We start from the raw sequence: 11571 nt of genomic DNA on the forward strand, positions 1-11571 counted from the left end.
CGTGGTTTAGAAATAACTAAACACTGGGTCAGTGGAAAGATGGGTATCATTCTCGCCGACTCTGTTTTTTTGCAATTATGAATACTGACCTAATTGATTCTGCTACTCTCAATTTTTTTAAGGTCTTTAGAGAGTCTTCTTTATTTAAAATGTCATCTCTTTTTGACATTGCATACCCGCGTCTTGCTCATCTTTTTTTCATAAACATGGTTGTTACTAAGAATCGTGGGGGGGGGGGGGGGAGACTAATCTTAAAACCCTTGTCAAAGGGAAAGAAATAATCCTGAATCCATCTACATCGGCCCAAATTTTTACAGACTACCCCTGATTTAGGACAGACTCTCATCCCCCTCGTCAGGAATGTGTTTCTAAGGCAAGAGAACAATATTTGCTTCTAGACCTTCCACAATCAAGGCAATTAACTCATTCCTCTCTGAAACTTGAACCAAAAATTATCTTTACATATCTTGTTCGATGCATTGTTCCCCGCACAACTTCCAGGGAACTCGTCACAGATCAAACCCTTGAAATAATATTCCTGCTTCTTAATGGTTACGCCCTCGATTTACCTAACATAATCTTGAACCACATGGTTCACTGTTATTCTTCGTCACGCCGCCATACTCCTCTTCCTTACACCAATCTGCTTCCCAAAATATTTGAGTTCTTTGATATCGATTTAGGGAATGAGGAAGTCGAAAGAAACCGAACCCCCAACATTGGTATGGATTCTTTTAACAAAATCGGGATTTTCTGTCTTCTTGATGGTACATGGAAGCTCCTGATGAAAGGTCTGCCTTGCCACCGTCTCTGTCCAAAGGGAAAGAGAAAGCCCCTGTTAACCCTCCTTTGTCTTCCTCTCGTCTTGACGCCCTCGAATCTCGTCTTGATGGCCTCAACTCTCGTCTTGATGGCCTCGACTCTCGTCTTGATGCCCTCGAATTCAGTTAAGATGAGAATTGTCGTGATATGATGCTTGAAATTCAAGACCACGGAAAAAAGATGGAAAAGACTCATGAACTTTTGGAAATTGTTAATACCAAGGTCAATCAAATGTTCTATCTCAATGCCCTAACCTACACAGCCACTGGTAGCATAATGCTCTTAGATGAAGATGTTACTTAGCAGGTGCGAGATAAGTCTGCCAATGTTCTATTGAATTGTGTACGTAGTGTGAAGGACAAGCCTATTTTACGACCTCAGCAGACCGAACCTACAATTATTACTGTTGAGGAATATGGGGTTGTCAAGAAGTACAGGGAAGCAGAGGAGCAACGGAGGATTGATGAGATGATGAAGGACAAAGTCTTCACAGATGCTCATGGGCGCTGGTGTAAAAAGGCAAGGGATAATGTTCGCTTTCAACGATCCAAGAAATGAAGGCCTTGAAGCTGTGTTATTTAAACAATTTTTCTTTGAACCTTTTTAATATTTGGTCTGTACTAAACAATGTTTTTGATTTTTGTTGCACATTTCTTCTCTGATTGACTGGATGTAATGTCAAAAAAGGGAGAGAGTGTAATGCTATTTGTCTTAATATCTTGTAGTTTTGAAGACCAGTATGTGATGTGCTAACATACTCGTATGTTAAGTTTATAGGTTATGTGTCTTGTCTCAAGACCTTGAGATTATATCTGTGGAAATTGCGAATTGAACCTCACACTGTTCAAATCCGTTTATTGATCTCAAGACCTTGAGATTATATCTGCGAAAACTGCGAATTGAACCTCTCATTGAAGTAAGATAACCTAATGTCTGCAGATCTTGGAGTTTGGCAGTTGCAATCCATTTCTATTGGTTGAAGATGGAAACCCTGTCAGATGAAGCCATTGAATTTTTGGAGAAATAAAAATGAAACCAAAAAGAAGAGCGTGAAATGGAATGGGGGAGTGCAAACAGGAAAAGTGGATAAAGTAGGGGGAATTTTGCCAATTAGGAGGGAAAAATGGTAGGGTAATTTTGGAGGGAAATTAAATGAGTGGCGCAATGCAGTAATTTTAGCCTACGAACCTTTAAAACGGTGTCAACAAATACCTGGTGGTGATGATAGTTTAATGAAGTGTATAATTCATAAAAGTCAAAACCGGAGTGTATTATTGATAATTTCCCAAATAATAATTAAATCACATGTTATCATCAATATTTCAGCTAGTTCGTACATTTTCATTAAGTGATTGTATCAAATAATTCTAAAATCTTACCATTGTATAAAATTAAATCAAATTCGGAAAAATGAAGTCATTCTAAGAAAAATTCTATGAAGTAGTTAGCTTGAGTTGTCTTTGGTTTTGTCTCAGTTGTCATCGTTAAGTTCCATGAATTATAGCCGTCCGTAATCCACAATGTCACAATTTCATTACCAACACTACAAATACGATTTTTAAATGGGTGTGTGATATATTTGAAATTATGAGTGTGGAAAAAGCAGAAGCAGAAGCAATGACAATACAATACATTGACAATGACACACTTCCTGAAAAGCAGAAGCAAAAAATCATGACAACACAAATATTTTTCACAGTGACATCACAGTGCCAAATGTCAGTAGGAAATGCGCATAATAAAAGCCATTGATGTACTGTTTCACTATTCGGCAGTAATAAGTAATTACTTATAATAAATAAAAAATATAATAAAGTATAACTATTACCAAAAACAATTACAAATACAATAAATATAAATATTTATTAATCAGAAGTAATATTGATAAATAATAAGTAATAACAAGTATACTAATAAAATATAACAACGAAAAAAAATAAAATAGAAATAACTCTATTAAAAAAAATTTAAATTAATAATAACAAGAAATATATGTAATAAACTTAATTTACTTGAAAAAATAATATATTTGTTTTTTTACCCCCGTACACTCACTCTTTCGCTCTTCCCCTCTTTGTATTCTTCGACTACAAATGCGGGAAAAATGCATTGATTTTCACTACCTTCCTTCATTAAATCATTTAATGACAGGCATAAGTCCTTTAATTTTTTACGGTATTCAAAAGATAATTAAGCCCCCTTGTTTTACGCGTCATTCCTCCCTCTTTGCATGCATCTGTATTTATTTTCGTTGAGAATTATAATCACACTATCACTTCAAAGGGAATGCAAAGCGGGGGAGATATTATGTGTTATAACAAGCTTTTGACAATTATTCTGCCTACTTAATAATTTGATAATATCTTTTGAGAAGATTAAATATCTTACACAAATTCTATCAGAATATTGGTTTTAAGGGATAAGTTTTATATTTAAACTTAATCCTTTCAAAACCGAATTGCTCGAGTTTTAAATTTCTGCTTTGCAGAAATTCCTTGAAGATAGGCTGAATATTTCTGTTGAAAATTGAACGATGTTTTTGAAGCCCAAGAAAACCGCAAGACCTATTCAAGTGTACCTTTTAGTTTACCTCATAACTCTATGCTTGACTATTAAGGTGTAAAAATTAAAGATATTTCAGATAAGAGTAAATTGTTCATAACTTGAAAATTGTGGTTTTTCCAGTATTCATCAAACATTGTATGTCAAGACTGTGATATGAGGGTCAAGGTCTTGAAATACTATGCAGCGTAACACACCTTTCACTACTACATTTTTGACCTAATGCAACGGTAAAGACAGAGCTAATACAACGGCTCATCTATTATCGTTGTATTAGACAAGGCTAATACAACGACAACATGTTAATTATATCAAAAAGTGGACTAATACAACAGTTTTAAAAAACTGTTGCATTAGGCGAGCTAATCCAACGGCTCTTTTTGGCTAATCCAACGGCACATTCTACTCCTAGGATAATCCAACGACAAAATGGCTAATGCAACGACACCGTTTTTATTTAGGCGCCAAAACAAAATATTCATTTATTAACTTCCCTCCTCATTTTTCCCCAATTATTCCTCCCTACGCGCGATACTTTCATTTTTAGCTCTGCCTTCACCATTAACGCTCTTTAATCAGTCTTCACCGTTAACCATTTTTAGCTCTGCTTTCACGAATCATTCTGCTTTACATTTAATTTCGCCCAGCTTAGTTCACAAATTCACATTTTTTTCCCAATTCACGATTCGCTGGCGGTAGCGGCAGTGGTGGAGGCGAAGGAAGGCGCTGGCGGTAGCAGTGGTGGTGGCTGATTGCTCGACTCTTGCATGTCACAAATTTCCTCGGATCTTGTAAGGTATACCTCAATTTTCTCGAATCTCTGGTGTCTTTGTTTTTAGGGTTTGTGTTAATTGGGAAGGACTCCTAAAATGGAGTCTATCTCACTCCGATGGTACTCAACCTTTACGCCAATTAAAGAATCTCATCTTTCCCTCTTTGTTTTCTTCAATTTATTATCACCAGTCATTGAATTTGATATTAATGTATTCAATCGTTGTTCCGAATGTGAATTTAGGTTTTCCTATAATAATGTATTGATTGCTGGTTTTGCAAACCTTTTCACGTTTATTGAGTGCCGGGTTTTGAATTGAAATCGGTTGTTCTGCTATAGACTGTTCTTATGATTTTTTGTATAAATGGTGATAAAGAAGTTGTTTAGCTGTTTTGAAAATGAAAGATTTCTATTTATTAGAACTATCAACCTACGTATACTGAATTTAAGATTACGCAGTTACTATGCGGCAGATGATGGATTGATTGCAGCTTTTGCTTTATCTCTAGCAGTACTGTTGTAGCCTTTTAAATATGAAGTTGTTATGGTGTTTGTGAAGTTATATCAGTATTGTTTTGCATTGAATTGTTCTTTATGAGTAGTTGATAAGGTACTTGGTGTCTCTCATTTTGCTTGCTGCTTTTTCTTTATGTTCTGTTTTTTCTCTTGTCCCTTTGAATGCTCCCAGATCCTAACATCTTGTCAAGTAGAAAGAAAATGAGTAAACCTAAATTGAAGAAATGCAGTTTAATTTATAATGATTTACTTTCTCATCAAGAGTATGCTTCTTTAATGTTTTGCATTGAATTGTTCTAGTAGGCTGATAGACTATTTATGCGAAGTATTTCATACTAAGTAGTCGTAAATGAGTAGTTGATAAGGTACTAAGTGTCTCATTTTTCTTGCTGCTTTTTCTTTATGTTCTGTTTTTTCTCTTGTCCCTTTGAATGCTCCCAGATCCCAACATCTTGTCAAGTAGAAAGAAAATGAGTAAACCTAAATTGAAGAAATGCAGTTTAATTTATAATGATTTACTTTCTCATCAAGAGTATGCTTCTTTAATGTTTTGCATTGAATTGTTCTAGTACGCTGATAAACTATTTATGCGAAGTATTTCATACTAAGTAGTCGTAAATGAGTAGTTGATAAGGTACTTGGTGTCTCTCATTTTGCTTGCTGCTTTTTCTTTATGTTCTGGTTTTTCTCTTGTCCCTTTGAATGCTCCCAGATCCCAACATCTTGTCTAGTAGAAAGAAAATGAGTAAACCTAAATTGAAGAAATGCAGTTTAATTTATAATGATTTACTTTCTCATCAAGAGTATGCTTCTTTAATGTTTTTGGGGGCCTCAGTGCTAGGAGCTTCATTTAATAAATGCCTACTCTTATAATGGGACATTGATTAAATATTCCACAACAAAAAGGACTGGGTAAAATAGGAAGATGATTGACTAAGCCCGAGTCCAGTCTGTAGAACTAAATGTTAATGTTGCTTTGACCCAAGTGAGCTGCGTTTTTTGGCGTTTCTATTTCTGAAGAACCTACTTTGAGAGAACTTGTATTGATGTACGTTTAGTCAAAGCCAAAAAATTGATGGCACCACAGTTCTTAAACTAATACGTTCGTATGTTTGTCTTTTCCTCCCTCCACCTTGTTTCTTTCCCTACTTGTTTTAGTTTCTCTACCAAATTTATGTTGGCCTTTTTTTTGTACAAACCTTTAACTGGATGCTTTATTTTCATATTTTGAAAGGAAGTTCTTATTTCATTCTACCAAAACTAGAAAAAAGGTGACTTTTGGACATTAGACAACTGCATAGGTGTCGTTAGAAATGAAGAGCTGTCGAACAAGTCTAATTATTCAAGAAATTGTACTTGCCTTGTCACTGTAGTGTATGTTGTTGCTAATACGTAAGTCGAGTTGTTATGTCGTGTATAAATTGAATCACCAACCTTTTATGTTATCTTGTTAGGAAAGTGAGAGAGTTGTTACAAAGAAAGAGGGAATCGACTTTGCTAGAGAGTATGAATGCTTATTTATTGAATGCGGCGCAAAAACTCGTGTAAATGTGCAGCAATGCTTTGAAGAGCTTGTATTGAAGGTGAGGTTTTCTGGTTGTTTTTTCATTTCATTTTTAATTTTTTGCGCTCTGTTTGAAGTAATTATATCTGCATCTTCTTTGCTGACAATTATCATCAACTTATGAATTCCTATACTGCATTTGTAATCAGTTAGTATAATTTCATCCATTTGTGTTGCCTCTTATTAAAATTTTGGTGTATAACACAAAAAAGGAAGGAATTTAGGGTTCTCACAATTTTTTTCCTGTACCGACATATGTTGCTGTTTCTTGTTCCTTGTTGAGCCAAAGATCATGCTTACAGTCTGGTGCAAAACGGCCAATCAGCAGATATTTAGGTTGCATTTGGACATGTACTCGTGTCTGACACAGTGACCCTAGCACCTGAGTCAGTAACAACAAGAGCTCACTTTCATTTCTGTTTTTTCTGTCCATTACAGGGCTGAGCTCTTTATTCAAACCCTTTTGGTTTACTAGATGCTAAAAATTAGATCCTTTAAAAGTCATTAGTACATACGTACTCATATTATCATACATCAATAAAGTGGCCCATGAACTCCTTTTCAATTTCTTAATTACAATGACATTTTGCTTCAAATTGTAAAGACCAATAATAACGTTTGTCTTGCGGTAATGTTTGTATAAATTGCAATAAACAAAGTCTATTGTTAATTTTCCTCTTCTAGGGATTGAAGTTAGAAAATTCTTTGCTAAAATATCACTAGTTCACATTTTTTTTGTTTTGAGAAAGTATATATGGAAACGATCAAAGTCGTTTGGTAGGCGGTTGCACACCTAGAAAAAATAACCTAACTATTCCTCCTAATTATGTAGCAGGGTAAGTCAGGGTCGATCCCACAGAGACTATGGTTCACCCAATTTATCTAGACTCAAGTAATTACTAAGCAAGAATCAATCAATGGTAAAATAACTAAGAGCTAAAGTATGGAAAACTAGAATAAATCAAACGAATACAATGAATCCATAAGCTAAAAAATCCAAGATCAAGTATCACCACAATTACGATCGATGCAATGATATATCTACCCCTAACATACAATTCCAATTAACATGGGGAAAAGCAAACCCTAACTAATACCAAGGACCTCTCTCGAGTATCAATGGCTTCCCTAACCCACAATCAAGCCTATTCTCATGGTATCATGCAAATTAGAGACATTAAACACTTTACTTCACTTCCCAATTATCAATTCAACTACTCTCGTGATGAATCTCAAACCCTAAATTAATTTACTCAATTCCATTAAAACCCAACTCTCGTTGTGATTGAAACTATGGAATAATAACAATACTAATTATCTCTAATCTAGTATTGACATAATCACAATCAATTTAGCATAAACAATTGCAATAGTTATTAGAGAATTTAAAAAAATTAATTTATGCATCAATCATAATTGGGCTACCCTAGATCTTGGAATAAGAAAACTACTCACACATATTGAAAGAAACAATAACAATAATAATCAAGGAAAACATAATTGAAAACAAAAATAATTGAAAGAGAAAGGAATAGAGATAAATACCAATGATGCTTCAATTGAAATTACCCAAATTGTTAATCAACAATACCCAAATCTAACCTAGGAATAAAATTGCTAAAAAGTATTAAACTAGGGTTCTAGAGAGAGAAATAAAACTTAGGGAGATAATAATCTGTTTTCTAATGATAATTACAATGGGTATTTATACCCTTAATGACCTAAAAATAAGAAAATAATAATCCGGAATTGCGCGTAACTCTGCCCGGTCTGATCGGGCTTGCAATGCCCGATCGGGCAGATGGCAGAAAAATAGGCGCAACATCTTCCTTGGCAATCTCCTCGGCGCCCGATCCAACCGGGCATATGGCGCCCGATCGGGAGCGAGGCACACTTCTTCGCTGGCTGCCTTGCTTCTGATTTCGTAGCTTTGAACATCTCAGCCACCACGCGCCCAGTCCAACCGGGCATGGGTTGCTTGATCGGGCGCGTGGGATAAAACCATAAATCAGCTTCTTTGCTTCAATATTAGCATCAACCATGAAGTCTGACTGGGCTTGCAATGCCCGACCGGGCATGGTATAAAAACTGCTCTTGCTTGCTAGTATTCTAAGACTGGTTCTTGTTTAGCTCGGTTTTACATCCTTGTTCACTAATATCTCCATAAACGTTCCAAACGTGTCTAAATCATCCAAGAATCTCCAAATTCCTATAAAACTTATAAAAACACATCGAACACACTAGAGAAGAGATTGTTAGCGAGAAACGGCTCTAAAGAGCCTAAAACCATGCAAGAATGTGATGTAAAATCGGGATAAATCTATGTATAAAACGTGTACATCATCGTTACCATTCACTAAAGAGTCACTCAGTGGAGATTGTGGAGAATTCTTTTATGTATGATAGTAAAGTGATAGTACTCCGTAGTGAAGGTTACTTGATGTGCTTGTCTGAAATACGAATTGAAATAGAGTGATATGCTTATCATTCTTTTAATTTAACTTTTTTTTTTTTTTCATTTTAGTTTTTGTGACTTAGATAAAATAACTCTCTGAATTCGAACCCGAAAGAATGGATGGTGGAATTAAGAATTGGTGGATGTTTGCCAAATGGAGTGATGAATATGATCAGGGAGTAGACGAATATGTAAAAAAGGCTTTTGCTACTAAGTCTCAAGGAAATCAAATATGTTGTCCTTGTTCACTTTGTCATTATCGTTTTTGGCGTAATGAAGGTGTTGTGAGAGATCACAAAATTTGTAATGGTTTTGTTCCAAGAACGGATAACTTATTAAATTTAGGGATCAATATCCAAAGAGAAGAAACTATTTTGGATAGGGATGAAGGGTCAAACCCAAATGAGTTTGACGATGACATAGTAGGGTTGTTGCATGATGCACGTGATGCTTTTAGAGAGGGTCCAAATGATGAGGCAAAAAAGTTTTTGAGATTAGTTGAAGAAGGCCAGGAAGAATTGTATCCTGGTTCCAAAAATCATTCAAAACTTTCCTTTATGATTCGCCTTTTTATTTTGAAGTTTGATCATAAGCTAACCAATGCTGCATTTGGAGATATATTGGAGCTTATAAGGGAGGTGTTGCCTGGTGCAAAGTTGCCTACTTCTTTTAATGAAGCAAAAAGTGTTTTGAAAGTGTTGGGGTTGGATTATACAAAGATCGATGCATGTCCAAATGATTGCATGATATATTGGCGTCATTATCCTGAAAAAACCAACAATAATTGAGGAAGTTAAGGAGGTTTTAGAGAGGGAGGAATTGGAATGTTTGAGAGAGAAAGATGAAATGATTCAGGTCCTAAACAAAGAGAAAGAGGATTTAGTTATAGAGTAGAAGAATTTAACAGTTAAGATGGAAAAAGCCGAAAATTGGTTATCAAAACTTGAGGGAGATAACCCAAAATGATGTGTTTGGATTTGATTTGGAAAGAGATGCTATATTTACAAGTACCCGGCGAGGGAGAATTTTATCAGTAAGGTCTCACTTGCAATGCTCTTATCTGACCTTACTACCTGTAATTTTGATCAATTAGGATGGTTAAATTATTTGAAAGATTCATCACTTGCAGAGATTTCAGTCACAGCCAAATCATGTCCAGGCAGCTTAATCCCATCTAGATGGAAGTCGGTGTCATCATTCTCTGTTACAACGAGAATCAGACCTGTAACTTCTCACCTGAGTATCTTGATGTAAGGAAAAGTTTAGGTGAGTGTCATAAGAACTTTTAGTGGAACACCAATCTAGACAACAGAAGCCACAGTCACACATATCATCATTGTTCCTCCATGGCATTTTTTGGATTCCTATTTTGAATTCTTTTACTAAATGTTTCTAAAGTGTAATCGGGTGATTACAGGTAGAAGAGAGGTGATCTTGTAAGTGCTTTAGGTCTCTAAAGGAAGAAATAAAAAAATAAGTTTAAAAACCTACGGGTTGAACAACCCTAGGCAGAGACGTAGGCATTTTTTTACCGAACTTCGTAATAATATCCGTCTCTTTTACTGCTTTTTTGCTTTATTTCTACTGCTTTTACTTCAGTTTTATTTACGCACTTGTTTTTCAGCCCTGAAGTAAATCTCAAAGCCTTGACACTGAATAGTTAAATCAGTTTATTACGCCTTTGAAAAACCCTAGGCAGAGACGTAGGCATTTTTTGCCGAACTTCGTAATAATATTTGTCTCTTTTACTGTTTTTTTGCTTTATTTTACTGCTTTTACTTCAATTTTATTTACGCAACTTGTTTTTAAGCCTTGAAGTAAATCTCAAAGCCTTGTCACTGAATAGTTAAATCAGGTACGCATTGAAACTGCGTTCGGCAAGACCTTGAAATTTAAAACTTGCGACAATTGGCCATACACTAGTAGAAAAAAAGAAATAGGCAACCCCCCTATGGCAACGGTTTATGAAAACCGTTGCCAACTTAAATGAGCGCCATTTTAAATTTCAGAGTTGGCAACGGTTAACCGTTGCCAATTTAAAAAAATAAAATAAAATAAAATGTTAAGTGTTGGCAACGGTTAACCGTTGCCAATTTAAAAAAAAAAACCCGGGTATACTGCTTCATTCAATTCCAACGTCTCTTCATTCAATTCGTTCCCTCTTCTCTTCTCTGTTTCGTCCCTCTTCTCTTCGTCCCTCTTCATTGCTTCCCTCTTCTTGCTATTCCATTGGAGCACCCGACGCAGCCGCCGCCATACGCACCACCTAGTATCTTCAATTCCATACGCAATTGCCTCCCTTCCATTGAAGCATCTTCGAGGTAAGCTACCTAGTATACCTAGGTTTCAATTACTCCATTGAATTCCTTCACATTCATGCCTTTTTTTGAGGATTTGTGTTGCATTTTAGTAATTGTAATTAGTATGTTGAAATATAGGGTTTCTCAACTACAAGCGCACGTACGGCCCCCCTCCACAACGACCCTCCATCCACATATATACTTGGGTATAGGAAATGTAAGTTCTTATTTCAAGTAATTTGAATTTCGTTCTTCAAAGCTTGCCTAAATTTGCTTGACCAGTGATTATTAATACTCAGAAGTGCATGATTGATAGAAAATGCTGGGCAGACAATACTCGAAAGTGCATGATTAGTTTAGAATGCTTGCGTGTGTGGTATTTGTGAATGAAGTTTAGGTAAAAAGCTTATAGCATGTTTTATTCAATGTAAAAAGGTTTGATGGAAAGTTTTATTTGATTGAATAATTCATAGTATTATTATGGAGAGATTTTGGCTGGTTTGGCTGTGGGTGGGCTGAGGTTGCTGCAGGCTGCTGTGGGTGGGCTGAGGTTGCTGCAAGCTGCTGTGGGTGGGCTGAG

At 35.7% G+C, this 11571-nt stretch overlaps 1 protein-coding gene across 1 annotated transcript; it reads left to right on the forward strand.

The window, feature by feature from the left end:
- The first annotated feature begins 7701 nt into the window (after nucleotides 1-7701).
- LOC110692126 lies at nucleotides 7702-11333 on the forward strand. Its single transcript, XM_021869116.1, has 2 exons — nucleotides 7702-11012; nucleotides 11130-11333. The coding sequence occupies exon 1, from the start codon at nucleotides 8808-8810 to the stop codon at nucleotides 9477-9479; it is 672 nt and encodes a 223-aa protein (XP_021724808.1). The 5' UTR covers nucleotides 7702-8807; the 3' UTR covers nucleotides 9480-11012; nucleotides 11130-11333.
- Nucleotides 11334-11571: the final 238 nt, after the last annotated feature.

This window comes from Chenopodium quinoa, unplaced genomic scaffold (assembly GCF_001683475.1).
Source record: "Chenopodium quinoa cultivar QQ74 unplaced genomic scaffold, ASM168347v1, whole genome shotgun sequence".
NCBI lineage: Eukaryota > Viridiplantae > Streptophyta > Magnoliopsida > Caryophyllales > Amaranthaceae > Chenopodium > Chenopodium quinoa.

What these genes read in the sequence shown, in the direction of transcription:
- LOC110692126 (XM_021869116.1), top strand. Translation starts at nt 8,808, where the DNA reads ATGGATGGTGGAATTAAGAATTGGTGGATGTTTGCCAAATGGAGTGAT.